Source organism: Scatophagus argus, chromosome 17 (assembly GCF_020382885.2).
Source record: "Scatophagus argus isolate fScaArg1 chromosome 17, fScaArg1.pri, whole genome shotgun sequence".
In the NCBI taxonomy this organism is placed as follows: Eukaryota; Metazoa; Chordata; class Actinopteri; family Scatophagidae; genus Scatophagus; species Scatophagus argus.
In genome coordinates this window covers 6,241,564-6,253,580 of record NC_058509.1, presented here as the reverse complement: position 1 = coordinate 6,253,580, position 12,017 = coordinate 6,241,564, and the positions used below count along the sequence as shown (strand labels likewise).

The window sequence follows — 12,017 nt, the reverse complement described above, 5'->3', positions numbered from 1 at the left end:
AGGACAAACATTTCTGCACTCAACACATTTATTTAAATTAATGGGAGAGGTTGGCAGAAGAGTCGTGAACTCGGGCTGCAAGCGTTTTCCTTACGTGAGAAGGGAAGTCATCTTTATTTATTTTTTTCAAACCAGGTGTCGCTTTACGAAAGCATCTTGTCCTCTTATCACTCTCTCCGTGACTGATCATCCACTCAGAAAACATGTAAAAACAGCATTTACAATATTCATATGTACAAATATATAATGTATACACACTCACACTTGGGGGAGGGATGACAGGAAGTTCTCTGAACTGCTGCTCGTCATTCCTGTGAAAATCCTCAGCGTGCTGAGCTTTTCACATCCACGACTACTAATCGACAAGATTGCTGTTGGACTGCATCGTCTCTACTCGCTGGCATACGTGACGCGTCGTGTGCATCAGATCGCTATCATTATTTTTCTCTCTCAAGCCGCCCATGTTGACAATCTCTCAGAGCGGCCCTTTAAAACGGCACAGCCATCCATGTTCTTGGGGGGGGGGGGGGATGCGACGAGTGGTTTGACCCCAGCACACGCACCAAACTCTGGGACACTTCGATCCACAAACGACTTCACAGTGCAATGGCAGTTTTCGTTAAGACAAATATAACAATAATAATAATAATAAAAAAAAAAAGCATCCATCTGTGCTGTTCGTATCTGTCCGCCTGTTTTCAAGAGTAATTTTGCCATTTTTTCGGACTTGCTCATTTCACGAGGAAACTGTAAACAGGAGTGTAACTGGATTACATTTCTAAGACGACCTGACGACCAACATGAAGGCTCCGCGACTCTTTGGCCTTTTGCAGTGAAAGGAGTTGCTATCGACCACTACGTTATCTCACAAGCTTCCCATCTTTTCAACACGCTGCCCACAACATGCCTCCCTCTCTGTACGGGGAATAAACCAGTGACTCCTTCCAAGAGGAATGTCAAAAACCCAAAACACAATTAGTCACTGCTCTGAATTACCCTCCACCCAGCTCTTTCTGCATCTGCGGCAACAAAACTTAAAATCCCTTCCACACCTCACCCTGATCACTTAATACTGTCTGTGAACTTCACCCCCGCCCCCGAAACAGTGAGCCCATCAAACGGTCAAATGTCCACCTTTGTTTTTCTGTGTGCATATGTCTATAGGTGCACGTGGAGAGGGAGGGATAACACGACTTATTTTGGGATTCAACAATACTTCCCAGTGAGTGTTTCTTGCATAAACAAAAATGAGCAAAGCGGGCAGGTGGAGCCGAGTGTCCTGAAGTGACTCTGCCTTTTTACCAGGAGGAGAAAAACCAAATACCCACGTATCTTGTTTTGGAAACAAACACAAAATGCGCTGCTTTCTCTCCCAAGTTAGTACCAGCTAGGAAATACGAGTGTGTGTCTGTGGTTTGAGTTAAGTGTGTGAGAGTTTTTTTTTTTTATTATTTCTTTCGTCTTTTTTTTTTTTTTTTTTATCCTTTTGCGCTCCTCCCTCCCAGACATCGATTTTTCTCGTCCGTCCATCATCCCCGTCCGGTCGCCTTCACACACTCAGCAGCCAGAAGAAGAAGAAGATGGCGACGAACAGGAAGAGGGAGTCTTGCCAGTTGTTATTGCCGTTGTTGAGGTTGCCGTTGCCTTGATGATCGCCTGCGTACTGGTCTGACGGAGGGAAGAGATGAATGGGAAAGTTTATCGCACCAGTGCCTCATGGGATACTGTGTTTGCACCCGTGTTCTAATTATGTCACCTGAAGGCATCTGCTGTGTTAAGATGGATCTTTTTACCCCGGAATAATCCAATCACAGAAACCCAGAAGTGAGAATAAGGCCTACACATACTCTTTATCAACTACCACAGGGACAGAAAATTCAGATTGGCTGGAAGGTGTTGATTAACTTTTAGCAGATTTTATCCAGCGAGATGTTGTGTGTGTTTCTCCTGCGTTCACCTGCTCTGTGAAAGGGGTCGTTGGTGTTGAAGACTGTGGTGAAGAAGCCGAAGGGGAACGCGCCGATGCCGAAGGACATGTGAAAGCCGGTGTCCCCGAAACCCTGGAACATCTGCGTCCAAGCCAGAGGATCAGAGACCAAGTTTAAAATAAAACAAGATCAGCATCAGAGCAATCAGAATTTGGGCCGATTCACTCACCCCGCCTCGACTCTCCGGCTCTGCTCTCTGTCCCTGAGGCCGAGGTGGAGTTTTCAACCTGAGCAGCGACAGAAAACGGTCAGAGGGCAGCCACAAAGGGGGAGGGGTTGCGTAAAATTCACACGCAGGTGCAAACACTCTACCTGGGGTCCTCCTGGCTGGAGCTCCCCCTGCCGTACAGCGGGATCACCTTCTCCCTGCTGATGCCCGCTTTGCAGACGGGACACTGCTGCCTGCTGGGCCGCGTCTCCAGCCACTGAGGGGACGGAGGAAGGTGTCAAAATGCTTGTAATGCACATCAGACAAACACGAGCACATCACGCCTCTTCCGGCCAACTCACACTGGCTGCCAGCTTTATTTCAAACCGATTTCGTCAGCTTTTCATTAATGCTTTAAATGGCGCCGACGCACATTAAACAAAAGATTTATTGACCTTCCTGCCCCTGCATGTGCCTGGACGTCTAAGATCAGACTGGGAAACACTTTCCATGCTGGCTGCGTCTTTAGCAAAATTTTTTCCTAAAATTTTATAAGAAGGAGTTTAAGGACTTGTTAGATATAAGTTTTATCATTCCGCCCCTGTCATGTAACATTTGTGAACCTTATTTCATCCCCTAAAGTTTTACAATCCTTGTTTTATTTTGTAACCTTGGTCAGAAATATAAATAAAGTTTATTATGTTCATTATTAGACTGGGCTCACACCCCACAGTTAACTGTATTAAACACGCAGTAAATACTGTAACAGTCTGAAAATAAAGACTTAAGCTATCGAGACCTTGTGCGATGCAGCGGCACATTCACAACAAAACCTGTAGGAATAAAAGTGAGTAATTTTCCTGCATGTGGTCTCAATAGTCTCTAATCCATGTAGTGCTTACGCTACAGCGCTGAGTGCAGCTCTGCATGCTAAAGAGGCGAGCAGCGGAGAGAAATCTCCAGTAAACAGAGGCATTAAGTGCATTAACGTGTTTAAGCTGCATTAAGTCAACTGACAGGTGTAGTTTCCATGCTGAGTTACATCATAATGATTAGGTGAACTCGCTGAGTGCTGAAGGCCCTCCTCACACTCCTCACACTGGGGTTTTCACTCATTCTCTGAGGACTCGGAGGGCAGGTACACACCCTGTTTGACTGACGTCCATCTGGCTGTGCAACATGCAACAAGACAAGATGCTAAACTCAGGCTGAGCTTTGTTGCATGTGTGGTCCTTTAACTCTGCCACAACTCCAATACATCAACTGTTTCCATTTGTGCAAATTTAAGGGTGAAAGGTAAGATTTGAGATGTGAAACTATTTTGAATTTGTCAGTTTTATAGGCTTCGGTTTTATCATCAGGGATACTAACACTTTTTTTTTTTTAATTATAGTTAAATTCATCAGTCAAGTCATCATTTAATCTATTAAAAGGGCTGCAATCGATTAATCTGCTTCTTGATTCATTTGATCCTTTTGGTCAGAAAATAGTTAATGGTGACAAACTTTGTGTGACCGACAAATCCTGCCCACAGACTTTCAGTCATATAAAATCAAACATCCACACATTTGAGAATCTGGAAACAACTGGAGCTTTTGTGTTTGGGAAGTGACCGAGCAGAGAAAACATGGAGGCCGTGAATGTGTTTTGACACCAGCGATAAATCATCCACCTCAAACTCTTTTGTTATTATGTTCCGTCAACCAGCCAATCATTTGATCTGCCATTTATTACTACATAGTTTTTGGTGACCTCCCATTTCCCCTGCTTGAACCTAAGCAGACGTCTAATCAGTGAGAATACTGAAAACACCTGCAGTGTTACAAAGCAAAGGGTGACATGACGGACAAAACACTTACTTGATGAAGGCAGGGCCAGCTGTAGAGACAGAGAGAAACAAAAGATTAATGTGCATTCTCCCAACGTCAGCTGCTTGCTTCAAAAACAGCCCTCCCACAGCCAGTTTATCATACGTTTCAAATCAGAATCAGTGGAAGGGAATAAACGTAAAAAGTGTTTTTCTTCTAAAATCCCGCCAGAACAACCTGTTCCTAACGAGGCGGCTGATTAAACTCATCCCTGCTTCCCCACCGTTAGCATTAACCGGCTCCATCTGTCGTCAGCAGCTAGCAGCAGAGTCTCGCCCGTCTTGCTGCTGGCCAGGCCGACCTGCTGCTGCTGCTGCATTGTGGGAGCCCGGGATGGTGACAAACGGTGACAAATGGTGAATACTTCCACCTCTTCCACCTTGTAGCTCTAGACTGCCCACAACAACCGAATGAGCAATGTTTTTACCTTTATATCAATAAAGCCTCTCATGAGCCCCCTTTAAACCCAGATGTGACTGTGGGCCTCCTTCACTCTTCTTCTACTGTTGGTGTGATCACACAGTGTCATCAACTTCCTCCTTTTTCCCCCAAAGATGGTTTCTGTCATTTTAGGTCGGAATGCAACATGATTTCTGAGCTCAGTTTTGCCCTAAAACACTCTGCAGCAATTCAAGATGTTTTTGAAAAAATTGTTGAAGGCAAATTGTGGATGCAACCAAAAACTGACAGACAGCATAAGTAGCAACATGTGTCTGAAAGCTAAATGTTTTCTATTTCTTTAAAATGCTTTTTTTCCCCCCCTGTACAAATGCATAATTTCTGACTTCACCAACTTCTTTATCTCTCTGTGCGCTTCTGTCAGCGATTCGCCCCAAAGATAAACTCGGATCACGCAGACGAACAGGCACAACTTGTTTTCCACGCTCTCAGCACTTCGGAACCACAGAACATTCAAAACCTCATTGCCTCAGGTGGATCGGCAGGATTTCACACACCCAGTTCAGGGTTCACAGCCCGCCGTGTACAGCATTAGTGTAATACAGAGTATCAGATTTCCACTCTGATTGACATTCCTGTGGGTACAAGCAGCTGAACAAAGCCAAAGGCCTCGGCTGACGTAACGACCCATTCAGCTCTGATCTAACATGTGGCCACACGTATAGCCGAGCTCTTGTGACCTGAAAATAATAAAATGCTTAAATCCCAACAAGAGGCTCAACAGCCATTCAGCGAAGCCTGACTGCAGAGTGTTAACACACACACACACACACACACACACACAAACACAGAAGAATGAGAACGCTGGCCTCCGTTCTGATCTTAATCAGGTGTTTACAGACAAAGACTGCAGCAATGCTTCAGTAAACACTGTGTTTGGTGGTTGTTTATGGCAGGACGGCCTTATCTGAAATCTAATTACTGTCCACAGTTAATAATTCTTGGACCAACTCATCTTAAAATGTCTCATTTTGCCCGAGCAACAATGAAAACAACCGGCTTACGGTCGCATAAAACAGACAGACGTAAAACATCCTCACGCTGAGACAAGGCAAAGGTCGCCGATCAATTCATTTGTCTTAGCTCTACCCAAATTAAAGCACGTGGCTTTTGAAGGATAAAAACTCCAGCAACACTAAAATACAAACAACCTTCAGTAGAAGGAGAATTCAGCCTTCAGCAGCTGTGATCACCCGCTGCCACTGAGGGCTCATCTCAAAATCACAGCCTTCATCTGGTGACGGCTGGCTTGGAATGGACATGCTGATCTTCTTCTCTTGCTCGCTCGTCCCCCTTTCACATCTCTGTGCTTCTTTTCCAACTCGAACACGACGAGATCCTTTTCAGTCTTAGTTCAAGAGAAATCACCCGTCCCGCAGCCCGCGTCTCTGACGGAAGCAAGTGCGCTGATGTGGACGCTCGCTCAGGGACTGCAAAGATGTCTCATGCTGATTAACCTCAAAGAATTTAAGTGACGTTTAACGTTCCTTTCACACAAATCACCCCCGTAAAACAGCGTGCCAGTATATTCTGGCATATTATATAGTATATTCTGTTATATTCCAAGGTAAATAATCTGAGTATGAGAAAAAAAAAAAAGTCTGATGCTAGAAAAGTGACAGCCGCTAAATTCAACAAAACAGCTCTGTTGTGCTACATTCATTTAAGCACATTTTGGCATCAAATGCAGCTGGACTAATGGAGAAGTGCAAGATAAGTTGCTTCAAAGCAACTTAAATGTCATCTTGTTTGGTTTTTTTTTTGTTTATTTTTATTTTTGGACACCCGAAAGGTGCATCCGTGAACGAATTTCTGACAGAAATGAGACGGCAAATACGCAATTACGTTGCAATTGTGATCTGAAGTTGCAGCAGGTTATCTGACATCAACACCTCAAGTCCTTGCCGACAGTTTCATCATCAGTTTCATCACGTTACAGGGAAGATGAGAGAGACGGAGGGGGGGTGACACACACGCAGGTAACACGGCAACCAAGTTACATCAGCCCATAACACAGGAGCTTCAGCGCACAGATGTGTGGCAAGTGCAAGAAGCATGTCCATGGAAAAGCACACACACACAGCCTGGCATACGGCTCCGCACGCTGCTGCTTGTACCCGCCAAAATAAGGACACTTTTTCTCCTTGTAGATGAGACAGAAGTCACATCAAGCTGTCAACAAAAATACTCAACTGTCCACCTGTCTTAAAAGTGTCCTCCAGGTCAGGATAGCTTTAAAAGGACAACCTTTGGTGTCAGATGTGCTGTCCCAAAAAACAAAATAAAAAGTCGATTTTTGTGCTCACATTGTGCTGTCTTACCAGGGAATTTAAGCAGCACTCTCTAATAAAAAGACAAAACTGTCACAGAGGGTCTGGCAGTTAAACACACAGTATGTAGTTTCTGCTGCTTCGTGTCTCTCAATAAAAACAAGGGATAAAGTAGCGTGGGATCACGGGAGTTGAAGCAGCTCAGGCAGAAACGTTCAAATGAGGTAATGTTTAAAAGTTTTATTGACGTTACGGTGAGTCACATTCGCCAGCTTCCTTCCTCTGACTCTCTTCCAGAAGTTTTAGTGTCAGGCGACCAAATGAAACGCACTGCTAGCTTAAATAAAACCACAGATTTCTCTGGTCTTGAACACTGTTGGAAACATCCGAGAGTGTAACGACACTGTTCAACAAAATGCTTCATGTGAGCGTACGGGACACCTTTTACAAGATGCTCTAATGCAGCTTAAAACACTTTGTTCCCTTATTTTGAAAACCTCACCACTGAAAATGAGATAACATCAGCAATCACTGTTTCACTCTCTTTCAAACTTCACTCTCGGGCTACTTCCTTAATCTCCACCTCCGCTTCTGCAGCCAAAACACACGTAAACACCCACACAGATCAATTTCATTTAAAACTCCAAAAGTATGTCGGCAAAGAGAAGTTCCATCTTCTTCTGTGTTCTTTCACTACTGATAATGCACTTATATGTTTGACCCCAATCCTATACTCTTGGCTCTAATCTCCCATTAGCCTCGACTTGTAGGCGAGCGCGGCTGTCAGTCAACAACTTGACTCGTGAATGAGCCTCACACGTCACCGCGTGAACGTGTACTATTTCAATACAAAGCGGTTTGAAGGCTGAACGTCGCCAAAGTCTTGATTGAAACCAAGATGGCAGAAGGGACTAGAAACACAGCTGAAGTGCCACCTTGGATTGCAGCTCACAGTTACTTTCAATTATTGATTTATTTGTTAAAGTAATAATATGGGGGAGAGTTGGAAAGAAAACTCCTTAGACAGATTAACTATGCCACAAACAGATACCTGCAATGAGAAAACACTGGCACACAATTCACTGGTCAAAAAAGGTTAATCTGAATCTCAGACTTTTGACTTACCAGGGCTAACTAACAGTTATTGTCTTTACTGATTAATCTGATTAATTATTGTCATGGAATGTCAGAAAACTGCGGACGGCGTCCGTCACAAGAGCACCAACTGACACCTCCAGATGATTTTTACTGTCCAACCAACTGCCAGAGCACCAAAGGGAAAAGCAAAGGGAAGTGCTCACCTTTGAGAGGCCGGAGCCTGAGACTATTTCGTTTGATTGTCTGTTTACCAGTCAGGCAGGTAAGTGTTTTAGCTCTACTCCAAACCTGACAGTGGGAGAGCTCAGACCTGACCTCAAAGCTGCAAACGATCAAAGAACCACACAAACCGCAACAGCAAAAAGCAAAGTTAATGTGTCACAGAGTGAGTGACGTTTGATCCAGAAAGACACTGGCTGCTACAGTAACCCCTGACCTACATCAAACCATATAATATGATCATCCAGGGTCATTTAATTCCTCACAGGATAAGACTGGATCATGTGCAGTATGTAAATGCTGTGATCCAGTGAAAACACGGTGTATAATGAGGACTGAAGTTCAGCAGCACTTCGTTTAATAGAAACAGCAAACCAACACCCTCTCCAGTAACGTCTCGGGCGAGCCATCTTGGCCGCTGTCATCTCCTCCACACGGCGGAGACCGACCGACTGGTATCTGCCGGACTGTCGGGCGTGATTCCGCCGCGAAATAACTCAAAGTGACGGTAAAAGGAGGCCGCGCGGATGACAAAACCACACTCAGGTCCGGTGGGCTGTACCGACACAAAACAATCAACCACACACATCACACAGCTACCACCCCCCGCCTTTCCCCGCTGCCTCGTACCAGAACAAGTGGCCGCACATACTGATGACAGCGTCCCTGGCAGTGTCCAAACAAATGTTGCACTCGAAGGTGGCCCGGTCCCGCTCCCGTTCACCCTCCCCGCTGCCGCTGCCGCTGCCGCCGCCGCCACTGCTGCTGCCGCCCGAGCCGTCGCGGTCATGGCTGTTCTCCCCGGCCGGGAATCCCCCTCTGCTGGCCGGCCCCCCGTCACTCGAGGACCGGGGATCCGCGGCCGCCATAATATTTACTGTACAAGTACGGAGGATAACGTACCAACCCAAGCCGCGCGGGCCTGACCGGAGCTAACGTTAGCTGTGAGTCAGACGCAACGACAAGTGTCACAGGAGAGTCTGCTGCTGCTATCGCTCTACCTGAACGAGCACTTCCGTTTCCGGGAAAAACAGAGGAAAACACCACCCCCTAACAATAATATTACTAACTCTAACTCTAATAATAATAATATTAATAATTGGCTCATATTAATCCACATTTACTCACACAATCTGTCCAACTTATAATGCTATGTTTGAATGCTACTGTTGAAGTACCAGCACTGATTATCAAAACAAAAGAAATAAATATCCATTAAAAAACATGGATTTATATATATATATATATATATATATATATATATATATATATATATATCTAAACAATAAAATACAATAATAAAAGAGCTATTTGAAGAACCATTCAAAAAAAGAAGCAAATTAAACAACTTAATTAAACACTATTAAAAATGCAGTCAGAGTTTTCTCTTTAGATTTCAATTTAAATAACCTTGACACGTGTACTGCCTCAAGACAGGGTGTTTGGATCAGCTAATAAAGTGTCTTTGATTGTACAATATTTTAATGTACAATTAAGTCAAAAATATTTAAGTCAAAATTATGCTAAGGTACAGTAAGTCAGGGTTATGATAAAGTAAGCCAAATTGTGACATACATATCAGTTTTGTGTATTAACTACCTCATAATTCCCTTTATTTAAATTTTTCTTTTTCAGTGTTTTCCTTTCCTGAAAATGGGCTTCAGTATGACTTCATATATCATAACATATAGTTACTTTGGTAGGCTATTTTAAAAATGCCATAAAAAGCTACATGCATGCACAAATGTGAATAATATTTTGTATGTAAAAGCGGTTATTCGTAGCTTTATCTTCCATGTCTTTGTGGGAGGAAACTTTTAACACCCGGAACCGCCGCTGTATATTTTGTTTCCACCCGGAGTCCTAAGAAGTAGGCACCTCCAGCGTGTTGTGTACAGTGCAAATGTCCACGCTGAAGTATCTGATAGTGGTAACTTAAAATTTTGTGCGAAGTACGTCCATGAAACATGTTAACGATCTAACCGGAAGAATCCTCTTCAGCAGACATTTCAAAGTGCGTGACTAACGGATATTTTTAATTTCTGAGGAGGATAAAAAAAACAAGCCATTTTTCTGACTTTACCAGCCATCCACCATGAAGATCAAGCGGCAGAAACAAGCCAAGAAAACCCTAAGTTTCTACAAGTATAACTTCAACTTCAGGGAACCCTTTCAGATCCTCATCGATGGTACTTTTTGTCAGGCGGCTTTGAAAAACAAGATTCAGATCAAAGAGCAAATGCCCAAATACCTGATGGGTGAGGTGCAGCTGTGCACCACAAAGTGAGTAGATTTCCTTACTGTTCGTGCTGAGTTAAATGCAAATACCCCATCTAATATCCAACATCCAGTCATTTATCCCTGTTTATTCTCAGCTGCGCACTGAAAGAACTGGAGACTCTGGGGAAAGAGCTGTATGGAGCCAAAATCATCCTGCAGAGGTTTCAGGTGAGGAAATGTCCTCATTTTAAGAGCCCTGTCCCCGCTTCCGAGTGTCTGCTGTCCATGCTGGAGGAGACCAACCCACACCACTACTTTGTCGCCACACAGGTAAGTACAACGAGATCCTACCCACACGATCACGCGTTATCACCCAGCGTTAAGACGGCGACAGAGGGGGACATCAGCTGAAGAGTTTGGGAGCCACTGATTTAGAAAGGAGCAAATTGCCACAAAAAGCATGTCTGTCAACTTCATCTCAGGGGAATTACTGATTTAGAGTTTTGTTTTGCCCCCAAGACTGGGTGTTGTCACGTTGAAGAACAGTTTATGAACTTAATGAACCCTAAGACGTCCCCAACTATTGGAAGCCAGTGAAATACCAGATAAAAATATCACGTAATCATTTGCAAATTTACAAATTTCCTTAAGACAAACAAAACTGGGACCAAATGGGGCGCTATTGCTCTATCTGACATAAATCTGTCACGTTCTCCAGGACCCCACAGTGACTGCAGGCCTGAAGAAGATCCCAGGCGTTCCTCTGCTCTACATCATCCTCAACACCATCGTGCTGGACAAGCCCTGCCAGACGTCCCTCGACCACGTCCAGGCGGTCCAGCTGGGAGAGCTGGTCAGCCCGGCCCAGCAGCAGAGCATCCGCAGCCTGAAAGAGGAGCAGGGCATCGGCCAGAAAGACGGGGAGAGGCGGGGGAAGAAGAGGAAGAGGAAACAGAGCAATCCCAACCCTCTGAGCTGCCTGAAGAAGAAGAAGAAGAAGGGCGTCCCGACGCCGCCTCTGAAGAAGACGGAGCCGGGTGAGAAGAGGAAGAGGAGTCGACACAGGAAACGGAGGGACACCACGTCCGTTCCTGTGGTTACAAACGCATAGTATGACAGGAAGACAGAGACTTCAGCAGTTTTGCTATTTCATATATAATATGTGAAGATGTGAAAGGTGTTCATCATTAATATAATCCCAATTCAAAATAATTTTCCAGGTTAATTTCCATAGTTTCCAGGACTCAGGACTTGAGGCCATGGATTCGAAACTGTTCAGAAACATACTAATATTTTTGAGCTTGAGAAGATTTGTCTTGGCTTTTTATACAAAATCAAAAAAAAAAAAGCAGGTTTACAGGCACATAGCTTAAAATTTAAGATGCACTCAGACAGGACATGATAAGACAGTTCATGTGGAAGCGATATCAAAAAATGATGCATTCAGCTGTCTGTTGCAGAAGCATGAGGAAGAAGTGTGTTCACACACACTTAGTGGGCTGCTTGTCCTCACTGTACATTATGTTTTCTCCTGCGATGAGTTTAGAGTCCAGACAACAGCGTTCATAACAAATATGTCACCTCAGACTTCACTTGATCATCTTATCAAGTCTTCTTGACATTAAGGATCAGTTATAAATACATTTTTTTTTTAAAAAAAAAAGCTCCTTTTGTTATATATTACATCAATAAATGCACATTGAACAGAGCTTCTATCCGATTTACACTCTCAAATGTTACTGTGGCA

General features: G+C 44.1%; 2 protein-coding genes across 2 annotated transcripts; one reads left to right on the top strand and one right to left on the bottom strand.

Moving 5' to 3' along the window:
- Positions 1-1,481: 1,481 nt before the first annotated feature.
- Positions 1,482-9,059, bottom strand: rnf5 (ring finger protein 5). The gene is made up of 6 exons (XM_046418617.1): positions 8,681-9,059; positions 3,996-4,014; positions 2,301-2,413; positions 2,158-2,215; positions 1,958-2,069; positions 1,482-1,668 (listed from the first exon to the last, which is right to left on the bottom strand). Exons 1-6 carry the CDS (start codon positions 8,917-8,919, stop codon positions 1,550-1,552), a joined length of 660 nt encoding a protein of 219 aa, XP_046274573.1. The 5' UTR covers positions 8,920-9,059; the 3' UTR covers positions 1,482-1,549.
- An 834-nt stretch (positions 9,060-9,893) lies between these two features.
- On the top strand, positions 9,894-11,921 carry utp23 (UTP23 small subunit processome component). Its single transcript, XM_046418616.1, has 3 exons — positions 9,894-10,333; positions 10,426-10,600; positions 10,989-11,921. The coding sequence occupies exons 1-3, from the start codon at positions 10,146-10,148 to the stop codon at positions 11,379-11,381; spliced, it is 756 nt and encodes a 251-aa protein (XP_046274572.1). The 5' UTR covers positions 9,894-10,145; the 3' UTR covers positions 11,382-11,921.
- The last annotated feature ends 96 nt before the right edge of the window (positions 11,922-12,017 follow it).

Coding starts and splice junctions, on each gene's coding strand:
- rnf5 (XM_046418617.1), bottom strand. CDS start 8,919: ATGGCGGCCGCGGATCCCCGGTCCTCGAGTGACGGGGGGCCGGCCAGC. Junction 2,216..2,300: donor TCCAGCCAGGAGGACCCCAG/GTAGAGTGTTTG, acceptor GTCGCTGCTCAG/GTTGAAAACTCCACCTCGGC. Junction 2,070..2,157: donor AGCCGGAGAGTCGAGGCGGG/GTGAGTGAATCG, acceptor GCTTGGACGCAG/ATGTTCCAGGGTTTCGGGGA.
- utp23 (XM_046418616.1), top strand. CDS start 10,146: ATGAAGATCAAGCGGCAGAAACAAGCCAAGAAAACCCTAAGTTTCTAC. Junction 10,334..10,425: donor GTGCAGCTGTGCACCACAAA/GTGAGTAGATTT, acceptor GTTTATTCTCAG/CTGCGCACTGAAAGAACTGG. Junction 10,601..10,988: donor ACTACTTTGTCGCCACACAG/GTAAGTACAACG, acceptor CACGTTCTCCAG/GACCCCACAGTGACTGCAGG.